Source organism: Aulostomus chinensis, chromosome 4, assembly GCF_037954235.1.
Source record: "Aulostomus chinensis isolate RoL2024-O1b breed Wild chromosome 4, RoL_Achi_v1.0, whole genome shotgun sequence".
NCBI classification, from domain to species: Eukaryota; Metazoa; Chordata; class Actinopteri; order Syngnathiformes; family Aulostomidae; genus Aulostomus; species Aulostomus chinensis.
This window is the reverse complement of record NC_141323.1, coordinates 8,904,931-8,924,892: the sequence shown is the minus strand read 5'-3', so window position 1 is coordinate 8,924,892 and position 19,962 is coordinate 8,904,931. Positions and strand designations below refer to the sequence as shown.

At 49.7% G+C, this 19,962-nt stretch overlaps 1 protein-coding gene across 1 annotated transcript; it reads left to right on the top strand.

Moving 5' to 3' along the window:
• The first annotated feature begins 865 nt into the window (after positions 1 to 865).
• LOC147262563 (protein-methionine sulfoxide oxidase mical3b-like) lies at positions 866 to 19,787 on the top strand. Its single transcript, XM_086201548.1, has 34 exons — positions 866 to 952; positions 1,116 to 1,229; positions 5,057 to 5,113; positions 5,228 to 5,417; positions 5,719 to 5,926; positions 6,000 to 6,116; positions 7,110 to 7,211; positions 7,375 to 7,530; positions 7,606 to 7,706; positions 7,970 to 8,227; positions 8,295 to 8,410; positions 8,499 to 8,619; positions 8,744 to 8,837; positions 8,920 to 9,067; positions 9,136 to 9,332; positions 9,415 to 9,515; positions 9,600 to 9,656; positions 9,747 to 9,899; positions 10,120 to 10,515; positions 10,962 to 11,139; positions 12,180 to 12,283; positions 12,910 to 12,967; positions 13,111 to 13,255; positions 14,556 to 14,698; positions 15,355 to 15,957; positions 16,029 to 16,117; positions 16,197 to 16,271; positions 16,475 to 16,525; positions 16,617 to 16,862; positions 17,065 to 17,158; positions 17,243 to 17,293; positions 17,664 to 17,763; positions 17,837 to 17,910; positions 18,927 to 19,787. Exons 2-34 carry the CDS (start codon positions 1,192 to 1,194, stop codon positions 19,109 to 19,111), a joined length of 4,806 nt encoding a protein of 1,601 aa, XP_086057674.1. The 5' UTR covers positions 866 to 952; positions 1,116 to 1,191; the 3' UTR covers positions 19,112 to 19,787.
• The last annotated feature ends 175 nt before the right edge of the window (positions 19,788 to 19,962 follow it).

Sequence of the window (19,962 nt, the reverse complement as noted above, 5' to 3'; positions counted from 1 at the left end):
CCGTAGGATGCACCTGAACCGACCTACAATGTGGGCGTGTTTAGGCTGGAGTTTAGGTTGAGAAGTAGGTCGCTACTCGCGCCAGCTGTGGTTTGGGACAGCCTCCGACCTGCTCTGAGACCTGCCATCAGACCTACTTGGCCATTCGGACGCAGCGCCAGTGAGGATATGTGTGTGGGGGAATACGTTTTTAGCATTGGACACCAACCAGGTGTGTGCTGCGTGCTTGGGGCTGCAACACGCCCAGCGCGCAATGACATCAGCGGGAGTGTGTGGACACAGGGCCCCTCTTTCCCTCTGGTCCCCGTTTATGTAAATAACTTTTAGTTCATTCATGGGAGCGCTGACTGGCCACATGGTGGCGCTGCAACAGCAGAGTTCGACTGAAATGAACTCTGGTGTTTCCTGCTCAGTTGTTAGCGCCCCCTGGTGGTCAAACTACATAAGCAGGATTTTTGTATAATTTCACATATTTTAAATATTTGCCACATATTTTTACCCGCATGGTGGTGCTGTTGGGCATTTCTGAGTACGTGAAGCAGTGCATGATGGGACGCCACCGTCATTTTGTCACGTCTTCCTTGTGTTAATAAACCGACACTTGAATCCCGCTTTCATCTGTCATCAGATGGTGCTCATGAATTCCCTCCACACGAGTGAACTGTGAAAGAAATGCTGACACACCACTGAGGTGAAAGGTGAGCCTCGGTGGCGCCGGGTGGCCTCCGGGTGGCGCTGGGGCATCTGCAGGAAGACAAAGATTTCTGGCTCCTGATCTGCTTGTTAAGCTGGTTAGCTCAGACAGATTACTGTCTGTCCCCTGGCCCCGCCCCCTGACCTCAGCTAGGGTGTGTGTATGTGTGTGTGTGTGTGTGTGTGTGTGATTAGAGTGGCTTTAAAGTGGAAGTTCACCAGCAGCAGCTGAAGATGGAGCTGAGCGACGCTCGCTGTTGTGAGTACAACCCTCTGTAAATTTAATGTGAGTGTGTGTGTGTGAGTGTGAGTGAAAGTCAGTGCAGTAGCTGGTTGTCATGGAAACATTTCTGCTCCAGCTGAAAATTGAATGCCGTCTCTGGTTGGTTTGTGAATCTGGAGTCTATTTGTGCGTTTTAAAGGTCGTAAGCTGTTTACGAGGGTTTTGTGCAACGGCGTTACCATGGAGATGTGAGGGCGCCAAGACAACGCGTTGATATGAAAACGACACACCTGTCAGTGTCAACAGGTCAAAGGTCAGCACTGGTTGCCGCTCAACTGCATGAATATTGCCTGTGGAGCAGCGGGGGTCCGTACCCAGCCCCCAACCTCCCCCTGGGTTCTCCTTTCCTCCTCATGTGATTTGAAGTCATTGTGTTAATGTTCAGGTTCACAACTGGTTTGTTACTCTTTACTGGTTTGTTACTCTTTACTGGTTTGTTTCTCTTTACTGGTTTGTTACTCTTTACTGGTTTGTTACTCTTTACTGGTTTGTTACTCATTACTGGTTTGTTTCTCTTTACTGGTTTGTTACTCTTTACTGGTTTGTTACTCTTTACTGGTTTGTTACTCTTTACTGGTTTGTTACTCTTTACTGGTTTGTTACTCTTTACTGGTTTGTTACCCAAAGAAGAGGTTTGCTAACAAAACTGAAAGAAGAATTCACCAAATGAGACTCACTACAGAGGAACGACGAACCCAAGAGAACCCTTCAAAACAAACGGCAGCAGACGGCAGGATGCTGCTGAATCACTGCCCAAGTTTTTTCCAGCTCATTTAATTTCTGGGTTTGACAGAAAAATGTGCCAATTGGAATAAAAGCAAAAAAGTACACAAAAAATGGTTAAAAAAGATAAATAAAGGATGATGCAATCATCATAAGGATCCCCACCCCACTACAGCAGGATGGTGTCATCCATCGTTTTATTCCTGACCATTGGAGTTCTGCTGCTTATGTGACCCCCATGACAGGGGATGATGTCACCGTGTTCAAGTCACATGGTCTGAGAGAGAGAAAGAGAGAGAGAGAGTAGGTGGCTGGTACTGACACGTCTGCTCTATGAGCGTCTTTGTTTCTCCTCTCTTACTCACACACACACACACACACACACACACACACACACACTGAAGCGTATCTTTATTGATCAGCAGCATTGAAACAATCATTCTAAAATATTTTAATAAACAGAAACATTTTCGGGCAGCACAGTGGAGCAGTGGTCCTCCCTGTGGCCCCCAGCAAGAAGGTTGTGGGTGGAGCCCCGGCTGCAGCACGGGGTCTTTCTGGGTGAGTCTCCATGTTCTCCCTGTTCCTGCTGGGTTCTCTCTGGTACTCCAGCTTCCTCCACAGTCCAAAGACATCAAGAGGGACCAGGTTAATCCAGACTCTAAATTGACCGTAGGCGTGGCTGGGAGAGCCAATGGTTGTCTGTCTCTATGTGTTGGCCCTGCCATGGACTGGTGACCTGTCCAGGGTGAACCCCGCCTCTCGCCCGTAGATGCTGGGATAGGCTCCACCCCCCCCCCCACGACCCTGACTAGTAAGGAATAAGTGGAAGACGACGATGGATGGAACATTTTCACCTGCAGAGGAAATGAGCAAGGAGGGCAGAGCTCCAACGGGCTGCGTGTTGCTGCCGGGCCTCCAACTGTCGTCCCAGCGTGACGCCGCTGTCTCAGCTGGACGTTGGCCAGCAGGTCACGACAGGTTCCTGTCAGCCTTTATTGACACTCGTGGTCAGCTGACACAGAGCTTCAGCGTTTAAAACCTCTTTATTTACTACAGTTGTTTAAGTCCCTCAACAGGAAATGACATCATCAAACAACACCAATGGGCCTCGTTCCTGGTAGCCTGTTAGGATGTGACTGAGATGTTGCCCTCAGATCGTTATTATAATAATTTAGAATAATTTCTTGTTTTTGGGCCAAATTCCTCCTCCATGTTCACCAGATGTGAAGCCACCCGTTCTGATTGGTCCCCTGGTGGCGGGTCAGAGGCCCCGCCCCCTCTGTTTTAGGGTTAGGTGTCATCATGCTGATATTGGTGCCAGTGGGCTGTTGGAAGTGTATGTGAGGACATCACACACACCTTCACTATGCAGTGTCAGTCTCAGTAAACCAATCACCGGAGTCCAGCCCCATCAGGTGATGCTGGCTCCGCCCCCGTTACAGCTGCCAGCAATAGCCAATCTCTAGCCAGACTCTTCTCTTCTGTTGTTCCCAAATGGTGGAACCAACTACCGAACTCTGTGTGTTCTGCTGAGTCCCTTTCTACTTTTAAGAGACAATTGAAGACTCAATTGTTCAGAGAGCACCGAGGCACTGAACCTGACTCTGCTCCTCTTTGGGGTAGAATCAGTCAGAGGGTCCAAGACCCAGCACTTAGTGACTATGTAGCACTAACTGGGTTGTGTCATGTTGTATGTTTGTTATATAAAAAAAATAAAATAAAAAAAGGGTGGGGGGCGACACTTCTTCTGCCACTAGATGGCAGTACCTGTGACCAAATCACAACTGAAGCACTTTTGCGCTTCCTATGGACTTTTCCTTAATTAAGTCTGAATTCTTGCTTGTGTTGTACGTCGCTTTGGACAAAAGCGTCTGCTAAATGAAATTGTAGAATTGTAGGATTGTAGAATTGTAGAATTGTAGAATTGTAGGATTGTAGGATTGTAGGATTGTAGAATTGTAGGATTGTAGGATTGTAGAATTGTAGGATTGTAGGATTGTAGAATTGTAGACTTGTAGAATTGTAGGATTGTAGAATTGTAGGATTGTAGAATTGTAGAATTGTAGGATTGTAGGATTGTAGAATTGTAGACTTGTAGAATTGTAGAATTGTAGAATTGTAGGATTGTAGAATTGTAGACTTGTAGAATTGTAGAATTGTAGGATTGTAGGATTGTAGAATTGTAGGATTGTAGAATTGTAGGATTGTAGGATTGTAGAATTGTAGACTTGTAGAATTGTAGGATTGTAGAATTGTAGGATTGTAGAATTGTAGGATTGTAGGATTGTAGAATTGTAGGATTGTAGGATTGTAGAATTGTAGAATTTTAGGATTGTAGAATTGTAGGATTGTAGGATTGTAGAATTGTAGGATTGTAGGATTGTAGAATTGTAGGATTGTAGAATTGTAGAATTGTAGGATTGTAGGATTGTAGGATTGTAGAATTGTAGAATTGTAGGATTGTAGAATTGTAGAGTTGTAGGATTGTAGAATTGTAGACTTGTAGAATTGTAGGATTGTAGAATTGTAGAATTGTAGGATTGTAGAATTGTAGGATTGTAGAATTGTAGGATTGTAGGATTGTAGAATTGTAGGATTGTAGGATTGTAGAATTGTAGAATTGTAGAATTGTAGAATTGTAGGATTGTAGAATTGTAGGATTGTAGAATTGTAGGATTGTAGGATTGTAGAATTGTAGAATTTTAGGATTGTAGAATTGTAGGATTGTAGAATTGTAGAATTGTAGGATTGTAGGATTGTAGAATTGTATGATTGTAGAATTGTAGAATTTTAGGATTGTAGAATTGTAGAATTTTAGGATTGTAGAATTGTAGGATTGTAGAATTGTAGAATTTTAGGATTGTAGAATTGTAGGATTGTAGAATTGTAGAATTTTAGGATTGTAGAATTGTAGGATTGTAGGATTGTAGAATTGTAGGATTGTAGGATTGTAGAATTGTAGAATTTTAGGATTGTAGAATTGTAGGATTGTAGAATTGTAGGATTGTAGAATTGTAGAATTTTAGGATTGTAGAATTGTAGGATTGTAGGATTGTAGAATTGTAGAATTTTAGGATTGTAGGATTGTAGAATTGTATAATTGTAGAATTGTAGGATTGTAGAATTGTAGAATTGTAGAATTGTAGGATTGTAGAATTGTAGAATTGTAGAATTGTAGAATTGTAGGATTGTAGAATTGTAGGATTGTAGGATTGTAGAATTGTAGGATTGTAGGATTGTAGAATTGTAGAATTGTAGGATTGTAGGATTGTAGACTAGCAAATGGAACATTACAGCTCGAGCTCCAGATGTTCAGAGGGACCCATTTAAATGTCTCCAATGTCTGGTTCGCAGAGGACAGCCCGCCACATCAGACAGCGAGCTGGAGGCCACCAGGGACACCGTCAGCAGGTGACACGACCCATGATGCCCTGCAGCCTCGGTGGTTGTCATGGGAGACGAGCCGTACCCAGAATGCCGAGCTCAGGAGCTGTTTGATGAGTTTGTGTCGGCATCCACCTGCAGGGCAGTGCAGTGCTCCTTCAGCCAGCTCTGCAAGCACCTGCAGCTGGACCCGAGCGCCACGGAGCGCCCGCTGTACCGGCCGATCCAACGCCGCCTGAACTACTGGAGGGCCAACGCTCTGTGGGCCAAACTGGACCGGCGGGCAGCCCAGCAAGAGTACATGAAAGCCCGCGCCTGCAGCGGCACCACCGTATGTTCGCCATTAAAAATTTCATTTGAAATAATTTTATTTATCCAGGTAAAGACAAGGCAGGACGAAGAAAAAGAACTGAGGCAAATTCCCACCTGAGTTAAAAAAAAACGGCGGCCATGTTCTTTACCATCTGCTGCTGCTAGCCTGTTAGCATGAAATCACACACACAGCAGGTGTCACAGGAAATGCACGTCAATAGCAGCAGCTAGCATCAGGCTAATAGCAACAACGTAGAAACAAGCAAATGTGTTTGAGCTTTAGCTGATGACATCACTGTGTCCTCTATGGGACTTTCCAGTGCGTGGTCATTGGGGCGGGGCCGTGTGGTCTGCGGATGGCGGTGGAGTTGAGCTTCCTGGGCGCTCGTGTGGTGCTGCTGGAGAAGAGGGACTCGTTCTCCAGGAACAACGTTCTGCACCTGTGGCCCTTCACCATCCACGACCTGCGTGGCCTCGGGGCCAAGAAGTTCTACGGGAAGTTCTGTGCCGGCTCCATCGATCACATAAGTGAGAATGTTGTGTTTGTCGAGTCACTGCACCTGGGTGGGCGGGGTCAGCATCACCTGTTTCCTGTTTACAGGTATCCGTCAGCTGCAGCTAGTCCTGCTGAAGGTGGCGTTGCTACTTGGTGTTGAAGTTCACGTCGATGTGGAGTTCAAACAGTTGGTGGAGCCGCCAGAGGACCAGCACAGACGCAGTGAGAACCGCCAAAACTGCGGTGACGCCATCACAAACACGCCAACGTCACTGGCACAAACACACAATCAGGAAAACCAGAATTGTCTGATGGATGTATTTGCTAAATTTTCACTTTTTTGTGCTAATTATCTGGTGAGAAATAAGAAAAAATATTGATGTAAAACTCGACAAATGATTATTTTGAAAGATGAAAAACGCTACATTTCTGTTCATTACTTCACGTTTTCATCCAAAATGAGTTAAAGGTGCCATGGAGAGGTTGAAGGGGTGTTCATTCTTGTTCTGGGGTGTGACGTGTACCCCACCAACATGCTTGGGTCTGTGATGGCTCAAAGCTTCCTAAAGGCTCTCTGAAACCGCTATGCTACCATGTTGGGTTTAGAACGCCTCGTTTGTCCCTATTGGGGTCGTTTCTGACCTCATCTGGCAACCTCATTATTTATGCAAGTGCATGAGTTGACGGCGATCGGTTGCCCTGGTTTATGTTGAAGGGGCGTGTGTGAAAGGGGGGGGGGGCACTGACTGAACTGTGACGTCACACCTCAGCCAAAATCGCATTGGTCCATGTTCCGGCAGCGATTCAAAGAAGGGAGCTACTTCAAACAGAGGTTGTGACACTGCCTCACGCTTGGGGTGTCGCCCCTCAACTGGGCGACGTTGAAGAAACACCAGAAACACGAAAACCATGATTTTCGTTCTAGTGGACCTTTAAATGTTGGCAAAAGTCTTTTTTCAAGTTTCTCAGCAAATTCTGTGTTGAATCCAGTTTAAATTCACCAGAAGAGGACCCGGACATCTCGTAAAATTAGCAACCAAATATCAGAAAAAACAATATTTCTAATGATTAAAATTATAATGAATTGTTTGCGTAAAATCTGTTGTTGTCAAGGACCTCCTGAAGCACCGCCAATGACCCCTGAGGGTCCCCAGAGACCACTGATTGTAACTTTGTGGGTGTGTTGTGTCTGTGTGTGTGTGTTTGTCTGTCCAGAGGTCGGCTGGAGGATGGAGGTGTGTCCTAAATCGCATCCCGTCAATCACCTGGAGTTTGATGTCATTGTTGGAGCAAATGGACGCAGGAACACCCTCCCAGGTGACCGGCTGAGTTTACTCAAATTTTGAGTTTAAGTCAGACTTCGCCTTGCGACGTAGTCTTTACATCATTAAAATGACAGCGTCCATCTGTCGTCATGCATTCATCATCGTCCAGGTTTCCCAGGTTTGGTCTGGACTAACGCCGCCGTCTGTCCTGACAGGGTTCAGGAGGAAGGAGTTCCGCGGGAAGCTGGCCATCGCCATCACGGCCAACTTCAAGAACAGGAACAGCACTGCTGAGGCCAAAGTGGAGGAGATCAGTGGTGTGGCCTTCATCTTCAACCAGAGGTTCTTCCAGGATCTGCGGGCCGAAACAGGTCTGACCTCTGACCTTTGGACCCTGAATCCGGCCTGCTGACATGTTTTTGTTCTAATTCAAGTGAACGTTTCAGGGATCGACCTGGAGAACATTGTTTACTACAAGGACGACACACATTACTTCGTGATGACGGCGAAGAAACAGAGTTTACTGGAGAACGGCGTGATTTTAAAGGTCACTGCAGCTGTGACATGAGTTCCTCATGCTACTGCTATTGTTAGCATTAGTTAGCATTAGCAATCATGTCAAACCAAGGGTTTTCCCCTGTGTGCAGTGTTTATGCTAAGCTAGGCTAACACATTCTGTGCAGTGAGCTTTGTGGTTAACTGAGTCATTAAACATTTGATGTTCTTAATCATGTGACTGATGATGTCATGATCCCATGTTCCCCACATGATCAGTGTTCCGTGTTCCCGATCCTCTGTTTCCCCCACCAGGACTTCACAGACACCGAGCTGCTTCTGTCTCGGGGTAACGTGGACCAGAATGCTTTGCAGGCGTACGCTCGCAAGGCTGCCGACTTTTCCACCAATCACCAGCTTCCGTCTCTGGACTTCGCCATCAATCACTACGGTCAGCCGGATGTCGCCATGTTTGACTTCACCTGCATGTATGCGGCAGAACATGCTGCTGCGATCCGTCAGCGCCACGGACACCAGCTGCTGGTCACGCTGGTGGGGGACAGTCTGCTGGAGGTGAGACCGGGTTCTGGGTGTAAAACTGTCTGACGGATCATCCGATGACACACGCGTCTCTCTGCAGCCCTTCTGGCCAATGGGAACGGGTATAGCTCGCGGTTTCTTGGCAGCGCTGGACTCGTCCTGGATGATTCGTCGCTGGTGTCAGGGAGATGCTCCTCTGGATATCTTGGCGGAGAGGTGACGAGGACACCTGAACATCCTGCACCTGCTGATCACAGATCACCTGGACTGACACGCTGTCTGTCTCTACCTGTCTGTCCCTCAGGGAGAGCGTGTACCGCCTCCTACCTCAGACGACGCCTGAGAACATGCACAAGAACATCAGTTTGTATTCACTGGATCCAACAACGCGATATTTGAACACACGTCTGGTCACACCTGCCCAGGTACACACACACAAACACACACACACACACACCCAAAGCATTTAATGACATAAATGCCTTTCTACATTATTATTGATATTTTTATTATTACGTACATTCATAAACGCTGTTCGACTGTTGACAGGTGAGACACCTGGTGGACACCGGTGAGGAGGCAGCGCTGAATCCAGACAGTGATGACATCATCTGCCTGCCATCTTCCCGATTCCTCCGTCAAGGTGAGTTCACCTGAGTTCACTATTGTCTTCTGTCATCCTGAACCTGATTGGTCCACATCAACTGTTCTCTCTGTCCAATCAGAGTCCTTCTCTCAGTCCAATCAGCTGCTGGCGTGGTGCCAGGAGCAGACATGTGGTTACCGTGGCGTTGCTGTTAAAGATCTGACCGTGTCCTGGAAGAGCGGCCTGGCACTGTGTGCCCTGATTCACCGCTACAGACCTGACCTCATGTACGACCACGAGCCTTCAGTAGGGTTAGAAGGAGACGTCTGTCTCATCACTTCCTGTTTGTCCACAGTGACTTTGACGGCCTGGACGCAGCAGCAGTGGAGGAAAACACTCGTCTGGGCTTCGACGTGTCTGAGCGACACTTCGGGATTTCTCCTCTGATGACGGTGGAGGAGATGCTGGGTGGCGGGGAGCCGGACTCTCTGTCCATGGTGATGTACCTGAGCCAGTTCTACCAGCTGCTCCGAGAGGCCCCTCCCCCTGCAGGTTAGGTGAAGTGACATCACTCCAACAAAGGCCAAACGAATTATAAAGAAACACTGAAGATGAGGACGTGTGCTGTGTTCAGGGTGTCTCTCTCAGAGTGTGGACGTCAGAGCAGCTCTGATCACGCCGGCGTCCCTCCTCAGCCGACTGGGACACAGTCTGTCCCACAAAGGCAACACAAAGGTAGCAGCTCATTGTCCTCTGGCCCAAATTCTGCTGCTGGGGTTGTAACTGGGTGAGACATTCAGGTGTCCGTCTGATCCCCAGGACGACAGAGATGCTCTGAGTCAGAGGAGGAGGAGCAGCCGACTGGAGCAGCAGGACGTGAGTTTGATGATGATGCTCTGGTGTCTGATGTCATCAAGCAGGATGTCTTCCCTGCCCTCTTGAGTCTGAATGTCTCTGTCTCTCCAGTCATGTGACCTGGACAGTGATGGTATCAGCCAGATGTTTGACGAGGGATCTGTGGGTGGGACCTGCGGCTCCAGAGTTCGTCTGATGGCCAATCAGCTGCAGAGGAAGCTGGACGAGTGCTCATCTTCTGCTGCAGCTGCTTCACACAGACAGGTGAGTGTGACATCATGTAGGGAGGAGTCTGCTGGTGGGAGGAGTCTGCTGGTGTCACCAATGACACATTGTCCAAAATCAACAACAGAAAGGAAGTGAGACAGAAAAGGCAAAAACTGACCCGATGACCCTGAAATGAAAGTAAACACATCAGCAATCATAAACGTGTGTGTGTGTGTGTGTGTGTGTGTGTGGGGGGGGGGGGGGGGGGGGGGTCCAGCAGAGGGAGCCAGCCACCAGCCCTGCTCCCCTTTCAGAGGTGTCTGATGGTCCGGTCCAAGCATCATCATGGAGGCCGGTAAGCGCCACCCTCCTGGTACAGAGGTTCATCAGTGTCATCAGCGCTAAATATTTCTGCTTGTCGTGGTCATGGTCGTCATGGCTGCCGACTGTCCAGCACCCAACCATCATCAACCTGCCCCTGCATGTCTGTAATCATTCGGCAGGAACCCTTCCCTCCTCAGTAGTTGAGTCCCTGAATCAAAGACTAAAGTTTGATTCTCTGTTCGTCCATCAGAGAAAACGAACGCAGCAGCAGCAGCAGATGAGTTTTCGTTTCAAAGAAAAGATCAAGTGTCAGTTGGTGGTCGATGGCGGCGGCAGCCAGGATGAGCAGGTACGCCTGGGAGGCTGGATTGTGACGTCTGGCGGCAGCATGTGACAGTGCTGCAGCTTGACAGTGAACCGTCCGTCCTCATGAATCAGCTCATTGAGAGGAGATGCCTGCAGCTGCACATCTGCAAACTGCTGATGAAGCACGCCGTGACTCGCCGCCAGCAAGGACGCCATGTCCCCACACGAGTCCTAGAATAGACTGAAATTAATCCTTCAGTCTCTTATCCTCAATGAGGGTTCTGTTGATGGATTCATGGACCCACTGGTGTCCTGACATGGACGCTGCAGGTCTCCAGTTGCAACAGAAACACTGAAAGACCTGCAGTCGAGTCAGATGTGTCCAAGTGAGCCTGCAGGTCATTGGGTCAAGTAGGAAACCTGTAAGACTGTGATTGATGACATCGTTAGCAGGTAGTGACCTCATTCTCTTGTTGTTTTGGTGGTCAGGGTGTGTCAAGCACCGGCGGCGCTGGCAGCAGCACCGTCTGTTTCTTCTGCCAGCGGCGGGTTTACGTGATGGAGCGCCTCAGTGCAGAAGGCCTCTTCTTCCATCGCAGCTGCTTCCAGTGCGACTTCTGCGGCAGCACGCTGAGACTCGCCGCGTATGCCTTCCATGCCCCCAGCGGTGAGTTTCACCAGGGTCGATCTCATACTAGCTGCTTCAGGTCGCCCGCGGACGAAGATGGAGGACAGGCTGCAGGCCATCTGTGTCTCTGACACAAAGACGCTTCTGTCTTCAAATGCTAGTTGGTCAGCAGGTCAAAGGGGGCGCTGGCGAGCTCCGCCCTGCCCTCATGCCTGATGAAGGCTTCTGACCTGCTGGTGGTTGCATGGCGTTTGTCTTCTGATGTCAAGCTGCTTTCACCCTAGCAGCATAGCAGGTGATTAGCCTGCAACAGAGCAGGTCGTTAGCTAGCAACATGGCAGGTCGTTAGCTAGCAACATGGCAGGTCGTTAGCTAGCAACATGGCAAGGTCGTTACCTAGCAACATGGCAGGTCGTTAGCTAGCAACATGGCAGGTCGTTAGCTTGCAACATGGAAAGGTCGTTAGCTAGCAACATGGCAAGGTCGTTACCTAGCAACATAGCAGACCAGCTGATGATGTATGACAAACTCAACCATGTCAATATGGCGTGACCACAAGTATGCTAATGTAGCTAACCCTCGCATCTCTAGTTGACGTTAGCAGCAGCCCCTCTAGGGGGCGTTGCCTCGGAGCAGCAAAAACAGAACCTGATTGATTCAAACTGCTCGAACAGTATTGATCATCATCATCATCATCAATCACCACCATCATCTCCATCATCCACTGAGCCATATCGTCCCATGTGACGAGCGTGTGTGTGAGCGGTCCTCCTTCAGGACAAAAAGGAGTATTTATAGTTTCGTATTAAAACGTCTGTATTTCCACTGCAGTTGTTGGTCTGGAGGCTGCGTTGAGGCCGACGCCCGCCCGAGGCCACAAGCCAGCATGTGTGCTTGTTTTTTTCTCTTCAACATTGAGATCTTCTGTTTATTTGTGGGGGAACTCACCAGCCAATCGGAGTGCAGGGGCAATCACATGACCAGTTAGGAGCGGGAGACTTTGAATGTCCCTATAAAAACAAGGTCAGCTTGCCAGTCTGATGCTTCTTCTTTTCCTCTCCTCCTCCTCGGGGTCTCAGGGAGGTTCTACTGTCTGCAGCACTACAACGGCGGCCCAAGTCCTCCGAGCGTGAAGAAGAGGGGGACTTCCTGCTACGGAGCAGCTTCTCAGCGGACGTCTGCTGTAAGAGATGAAACCCTTTCAGTTCCTGCTTTGGTCGGAATGACGCGTCGAGACGGCCGCCGTGACATCATCACACGCTACAGAGGAAATCCATTCTCAAGCTTTTTGTTGTTTCAGCCTCTGGAAATGTTTTCTCCAATTATGCAGATGAGGTGTCGTGTCATTAAAGTGACAGGTATAACTGGCACCAGTGTCCAGACCAGCAGCCAAGTGTAGTTGTCTGTCTAAAAGACCACGCGCGACAAACTCGATCCCAAGTGTCTCAGCTGACCGTGGTCGTCACGGAGACATTGACGTGACAGTGGAATAAAATGTCAGAGCAGTGGTTCTCACCGTGGAAATTGAAGTGTTTTTGTGTCGTTTTCTTGGAATTGTCACCAAATTCATTCTGATTTATTTTTGAGAGAAATCAAATATTTGTGTGAATAATTGAGCAGTGAAAAGATATTTAATGACAGGAGAATCTTTAAGAACAAGAAAAACAGTCAATTAGTGAAAAATTAAGAAATTGTAAAAGTTCTGTTTGTAAAATATGAGGCTACACTGATGAGCTGTAACCTGCCGTGTGTGTGTGTGTGTGTGTGTGTGTGTGTGTGTGTGTGTGTGTGTGTGTGTCTGCTCCCCAGGCATCTGTGGTGTCCTCCACTGAATCTCAGACCTCAGGAGACCGTCGCTGCTCCTCAGGTGAGATCTCCTCACCTGCGCCGTGACCTCATTGTACCTGTTCACTCGGTGTGACTCTTAAACTGGCGTCAATGTGGGCTTCAGTGTGTGTGTGTGTCTGTGTGTGTCTGTGTGTGTGCGTGGCGGTGTGTGTGTGTCTGCAGTGTTTTCTGTGATGGAGGCGGTGAGGAGGCAGGAGGGCGAGCGCCGGAGCTTGGCGGCGGTGGAGCAGTGGCAGGTGGCCACGATCTCAGAGGAGACACTGAACCAGATCAACCTGAACCTTCAGGAGCAGGACGGCGCCTCCAGGTCTGAGCACACAGGCTGAAAAACTGGTGACATCATTATGACATCACTTCATCTGATGACAACAGGTTTTGCTGATGACAAGTGTTTAGTGTTTCGATCAGCCAACCTTCAACTGGAGGACCGTGGATCCAGAGATCAGAACACTGCGACTGATAGCTGAGTAAAGATGCAGCACTTCCTGTTGTGGCTGCAACAACAGGAAGTTGTTCCTTTAAGACATTTGCATGTTTTGTTGTTAGTTTTGAGAACTTTGAGTGATGGTTCTTCAGGCAAGTAGTTTGGACAAACTGTGTCAGAAGGTTTAGAAAAGAAGGAGCTGTAGTTCTATCAAGATGGTAAATACCAGAGGTTTTTTTTAATTGGAAGTGGGCGTGGTCTACATCATGTGATTCAGCATCATTCCGGAGGCAAAGATGTGCGTGTAAGATGTGAAACATTGATGTTATGAGTCAAATCCCTTTAAACTCCTTGAATGATTTTTAATAGTTCCAGTCAGAGCTAAATAAATGTTGTCTTTGTTAAACTGATCTTATAAAACTTGAGGTGTCAATCATAGATTCTGATTTGCTGTAAAAAAGCAGAGACGTGACAGCAAAACAGGCGTCCACCACCAAACCTCTGGTTGAACACAGGACAAATGATTCAAGCTCCAGGTTGTCGAGGTGCTGAGGCAGCATGCGGTGAGGCAGCGTGCGGTAGGGCAGCGTGCGGTGAGGCAGCGTGCGGTGAGGCAGCATGCGGTGAGGCAGCGTGCGGTAGGGCAGCGTGCAGTAGGGCAGCGTGCGGTGAGGCAGCGTGCGGTGAGGCAGCGTGCGGTGAGGCAGCGTGCGGTGAGGGCAGCGTGCGGTGAGGGCAGCGTGCGGTGAGGCAGCGTGCGGTGAGGGCAGCGTGCGGTGAGGGCAGCGTGCGGTGAGGCAGCGTGCGGTGAGGGCAGCGTGCGGTGAGGCAGCGTGCGGTGAGGCAGCGTGCGGTGAGGCAGCGTGCGGTGAGGCAGCGTGCGGTAGGGCAGCGTGCGGTGAGGCAGCGTGCGGTGAGGGCAGCGTGCGGTGAGGCAGCGTGCGGTGAGGCAGCGTGCGGTGAGGCAGCGTGCGGTGAGGCAGCGTCGAGCATCCTGGTGCAGTTACGGCTCCTTCAGGATGCGTTGCACTCATCAGTGGGATGAGTGAACATCAGAGCCGCTGAGCTGAGATCACCTCGTCGTGACTCTGACTTCACCTGAAGTGGACTTGATGAGTTTGCTCAGCGTCTCCGGCAGCATCGATCCTCCGTACGTCTCACTCACAACTTTGTTTCCCTTCAGTTCAGAGTCGGACATGGAGGACGAGGATGGCGGTGGCGCTCGATGCCATGCGACCTCTGAGACAACCAGGGCTTCATGGAGGGAGGCTCTACAGTCCCCGAGATGCTCGGAGACGGCTGAGGACAACGATGACGAGGGAGACGGTCGGTGTCCCAGTGTGTGTCCCCTCCTGTTAGTTGCTGTCGAGAATTGTGTTTGTGTGTGTGTGTATGAAAGGTAGAAGTGTTGTTGTATTTGATCAAATACAAATCTTTGGGGCGGCCCGGTGGAGCAGTGGTCCTCCCTGTGGCCCCCATCAAGAAGGTTGTGGGTGGAGCAGTGGTTCTCACTGTGGCCCCCCAGCAAGAAGGTTGTGGGTGGAGCCCCGGCTGCAGGACGGGGTCTTTCTGGGTGAGTCTCCATGTTCTCCCTGTTCCTGCTGGGTTCTCTCTGGTACTCCAGCTTCCTCCACAGTCCAAAGACATCAAGAGGGACCAGGTTAATCCAGACTCTAGAAGGGATGGACAGATGTTTTTGTAGATGTTTTTTCCAGTGATCATTTCTGTGTTCATGTTTGGGTGTCATGTCTCCCCCTGCTGGCAGATAAGGACTCAGCAACCAAACTTTATTCAGTCGATTGATTTCTGTTCAAACCAAACACATCAGGTTGATTGTAGATTGATCATCATGAAGTCAACAACACGAATGAGCTGCTGTTACCATGGAAGCCTCATCAATAAACAAAACTATTGATGACAGCTTTGTTGATCAGCAGTAAAACTGATTCACCTCCCATTTCCTCTTCCCTTTCTTCCTTCAGAGGGCACGTCTTCAGCTGGAGGAAGTGACATCACACCTGTAGAGCGTGACTCCACCTCCTCTGACACTCTCATCCCCTGCACTCCCTCTATACCTGAGGCTCCACCCCTTGCCATCACACCGTCCACTGCCTCCTTCATCACCACACCTGACTCAACCACACCCACTTGCCCCGGTGAGGAGAACGATGGAGCTCCGCCCTCACGGATCACACCCATGGTGATCTTGGAAATGCCAGTTCAGAAGTATCATGCACTGGCTGCTGTGGGAGGAGCCAGGGGGCGGGGTTCTTTTGATGACATCAACCCTGAGTTGCCCCCCCGGAAGCCCTGCGTCCATCAGGACCAGATGGCAGGTGATGAGGTGGGGGCAGAGTCAGAAGAGCCAAGGGGTGCGAGGAGGCATCGAGGAGAACACCGCCCCTCCTTCCCTCCTCTCCAGCCAAAAGCTCCACCCCTCAGTCAGGTCCATGTGGAGGGATGCAGGGAAAGAGGCCTGTGGAGGGCGGTGCTCTCTGGAAACAAGAAGGTGAAAAGAGGCGTGGCTTCAATGTCAGGTGCAGAGAAGGAGAAGAGGGACACAGCCAATCCAAGGAGAGCTATAGGTGATGATGATGATGTAACACAGACTGAGTGATGTCATGAAGAGTTCATGATCCAATTTCCTGTTTGTCAGACCCAAGAGGTGGCGTCACTGTGACAGAGGAATCTGGGCTGGACTCGTGCACGCTGCTGCAGAGGTGCTCGCTGACGCCCGCGAACAACGTAAGAGGCCAACACACTCGTCCTCAGGCTCACCATCGCAGCCACGTCCTCAGTTCACTGTCCCGTCTCCTGTCCGCAGCTGCACCTGGAGACCGTTGACGTGACGACAGAAATTCAGAGAATCTCCATGAACGACAGCACCGAGACTCAGGAGGTACTGGAAGTTGCTGTAGTTCCTGTTGCGACACACCTGGACTTGTCTCTAGTGGTTCTGACTTGTCTCCTCTGACCTGGACTCTGGTGACCGTCCCAACTTAGACTGACATGACACTGACTGGGCATGGATTTTAAGACCTGATAGCATCAACTGAGTGCGACCAGTCTCTGAGTCTGACAGTGCTCCCTCCGTGTCTCTAGCTTGCGTATGTTCCTCACGCTCTGGCTTTCAAAAGAGCATACGCCATCAAGGTACCAACATGTCAGCAGAACCGAAGGTTCTAGTCTTAGTCTGATTGTTCCTCAAACGGATTAAAACCACCAATGTCTCTCTTTGGTGCAGAGACGTTCTTTAAAGGACCGAGGCCCCGACCAGGATTCAGACGGACTGTCTTCGTGCCCCACAGAGACGGTGGGGTTCCTGGTCCAGCCACAGGAGTTGTCTAGTCTGAGCCTGACAGAGAACATGTTCCAGAGGGGACCAGAGACCGAAGATGAAGACCTGGACGCCAAAATTACTCGTCGAGTTCAGAAAGCAGCTCGAAGACAAGCCAAACAGGAGGAACTGAAGAGACTCCACAAAGCCCAGGTGAGTCCACCTGGGGACAGAACCAGATGACAAGACTACAACCACAGTGTTGCTATAACACCAGCAGTTTAGAATGGGATCATCATAACCCATCAATCGAGAGTCAAACCAGGACTGACGGACGTGTTTGTGTGTGTGTGTGTGTGTGTGTGTGTGTGTGTGTGTGTGTGTGTGTGTGTGTGTGTGTGTGTGTGTGTGTCAGCTGATCCAGAGGCAGCTGCAGCAGGTGGAGGAGAAACAGAGACTATTGGAGGAGCATGGAGTTCTACTGGAGAAGAGTCTGAGAGGAGAAGCAGGTGTGTCGCCGCCCCCCCCCCCACCCCACACACACACACACACACACACACACACAGGATAATTCACTTGTTTGTCTCTGTCAGATTTCTGGGGAGACTCAAATGATGGCTTGGACATCGACCTTCACCTGGGAGGTCAGTTCACTCCTTCACTCTTTGATTTGTTCACATCTATGTACACTAAAGCAGTAGTATTACTACAGTACAACAGTATTCTATAATGTACTTGTTTATAGAGTCACGTACCCATGACCTGAGACTTGTTAAAGACGTTGGAGCTAGTGAACTATGGTGCTGAAGGTCGTTCCTTGCTGTCATACGTGTCCTGGTGGGCGTGGCCACAGTGAACCGTTCATCTTAAAGTTACGCTGTAAAAACTTCACCCAGACTTCTGAACCTACAACATCAGACGAGATGTTGGCCGCCTGCTCGTTCTCCCTAATATTCAAAACAAAATAGAGACCGAATCTGGAACCTGGGGACCAATGTGTCCTTGTCTCTGCAGGACTAGGTAAACTGGAAAACCCGGTTCTCATGCAACAGTGGTTCCAGCTGGTCCAGCAGAAGAACGCACTGGTCAGATACGAGTCAGAGCTCATGATCTTGTGAGTATCTGACTGTCCTGTAGACCAGGAAACCTTTGTCTGGTCTCACATCCCTTCCTCATTCTGGTTTCAGCGCTCAAGAGCTGGAACTGGAGGACAGACAGAGCCGCCTACAGCAGGAGCTCCGAGAAAGGATGGCTGTGGAGGGTACTACCAGGACCTGACTAACACCTGTCCAGCACCTGACTAACACCTGACCAACATCTGTCCAGCACCTGACTAACACCTGTCCAGCACCTGACCAACACCTGTCCAGCACCTGACCAACACCTGTCCAGCACCTGACCAACATCTGTCCAGCACCTGACTAACATCTGTCCAGCACCTGACCAACACCTGTCCAGCACCTGACCAACACCTGTCCAGCACCTGACCAACATCTGTCCAGCACCTGACTAACACCTGTCCAGCGCCTGACTAACATCTGTCCAGCACCTGACTAACATCTGTCCAGCACCTGACCAACACCTGACTAACATCTGTCCAGCACCTGACCAACACCTGTCCAGCACCTCACCAACACCTGTCCAGCACCTGACCAACACCTGACCAACACCTGTCCAGCACCTGACCAACACCTGTCCAGCACCTCACCAACACCTGTCCAGCACCTCACCAACACCTCACCAACACCTGTCCAGCACCTCACCAACACCTGTCCAGCACCTCACCAACACCTGTCCAACACCTGTCCAACACCTGACCAACACCTGTCCAACACCTGACTAAAACCTGACCAACACCTGTCCAGCACCTGTCCAACACCCGACTAAAACCTGACCAACACCTGTCCAGCACCTCACCAACACCTGTCCAGCACCTGACCAACACCTGTCCAGCACCTGACCAACACCTGTCCAACACCTGACCAACACCTGTCCAGCACCTGTCCAACACCTGACTAAAACCTGACCAACACCTGTCCAGCACCTGATCAACACCTGACCAACACCTGTCCAGCACCTGTCCAACACCTGACTAAAACCTGACCAACACCTGACCAACACCTGTCCAGCACCTGACCAACACCTGACCAACACCTGTCCAACACCTGACCAACACCTGTCCAGCACCTGACCAGCACCTGACTAAGCCTTGTTCAACACAAACATTTCTGGTTTTCTTGTTTAGTCTCAGACATCTGTCTCCCCCTTGTGTCTCAGACCACCTGAAGGATGAGGCGGAGCTCCTGAAGGAGCGTCGTATTCTGGAGGAGATGTTGGAGGTGGTGGAGCAGAGAGACGCTCTGGTGTCTCTGCTGGAGGAACAGAGACTGCAGGAAAGTCAGGAGGACGAGGACCTGGACGCCTTGATGATGTCCGAAGGACTAGGACTACACTGGGCCTGAACTGGTCCATGGGGACTGGATCTAGTTGGCAGTTATGTCATAATACGTCTAATAAAGAGTAATATAACTTTATGGTGGTTTAATGGTGAATCCACCTGCTGTTAGGATCCAGTCCTCAGGAGTCCAGAACTGCTCGTCTCACCTGAGGAAAAGATCAAATGTCCTTGGTTGGGTGTTGATGTTGCCAGAAAGCAAAACTGTTGAGCCAAACAATGAACAATGGAACTTGAACAGTGGCAGCGTGTCCACCTGAGATGACGGATGAACGTCGCGTCCACGCACTTGGACTCCCATCAGCTCTCGATTGTTTACGCCCCTGTCTCCAGCTGCTGCTGAGGTAACAAATTAGCGATGCTAACGTTAATAAAGATGGCGGCTGGTGGGCGACCAGTTGTCCCAACCAACCGTTTCCTTTTCACGAGAAAAAGTGTTATAAAGTAGTTCTTGTTGCCGTGCCAACATGACACTTCCCCAAACCGCCTTATCGACTCGTCCAGCTGCTGAGTCTGGCGATGTCGACCATGTGACAGCCTTCCGCCTGTCAATAAAGCGTCGACGATGCTTCTGTGGTCTTCGTCTTTGTTGTGTCTGCCAAGGAGATCATGTGACCTGCAGTAGGGTGATGTCAAAGTTGTGAAGCCACATGTTCCCAGATTTGGTGGGGGGGCGGGGCCAGAGAAGGCTTTGATCCAGATGGATGTCTGTCTTTGTTACCCTGAGCTTGTTTTAGGGGAGGAGCTCCGCTTCTCTTCAAACACCCCGCCTTCAAATATAGACGGAAATATTTTGTCTCACCATCAATTTCTTGCTGTTTCGTCTTCTCAGCTGATTTGTGGTTAAATTTAAACTTA

Excerpts from the sequence above, each read along its gene's own strand:
- LOC147262563 (XM_086201548.1), top strand. The coding sequence starts at position 1,192 with ATGAAAACGACACACCTGTCAGTGTCAACAGGTCAAAG. Across the intron at positions 8,228-8,294 it reads TGGGGGACAGTCTGCTGGAG|CCCTTCTGGCCAATGGGAAC; the intron begins GTGAGACCGGGT and ends GTCTCTCTGCAG. Across the intron at positions 9,068-9,135 it reads CGCTACAGACCTGACCTCAT|TGACTTTGACGGCCTGGACG; the intron begins GTACGACCACGA and ends GTTTGTCCACAG.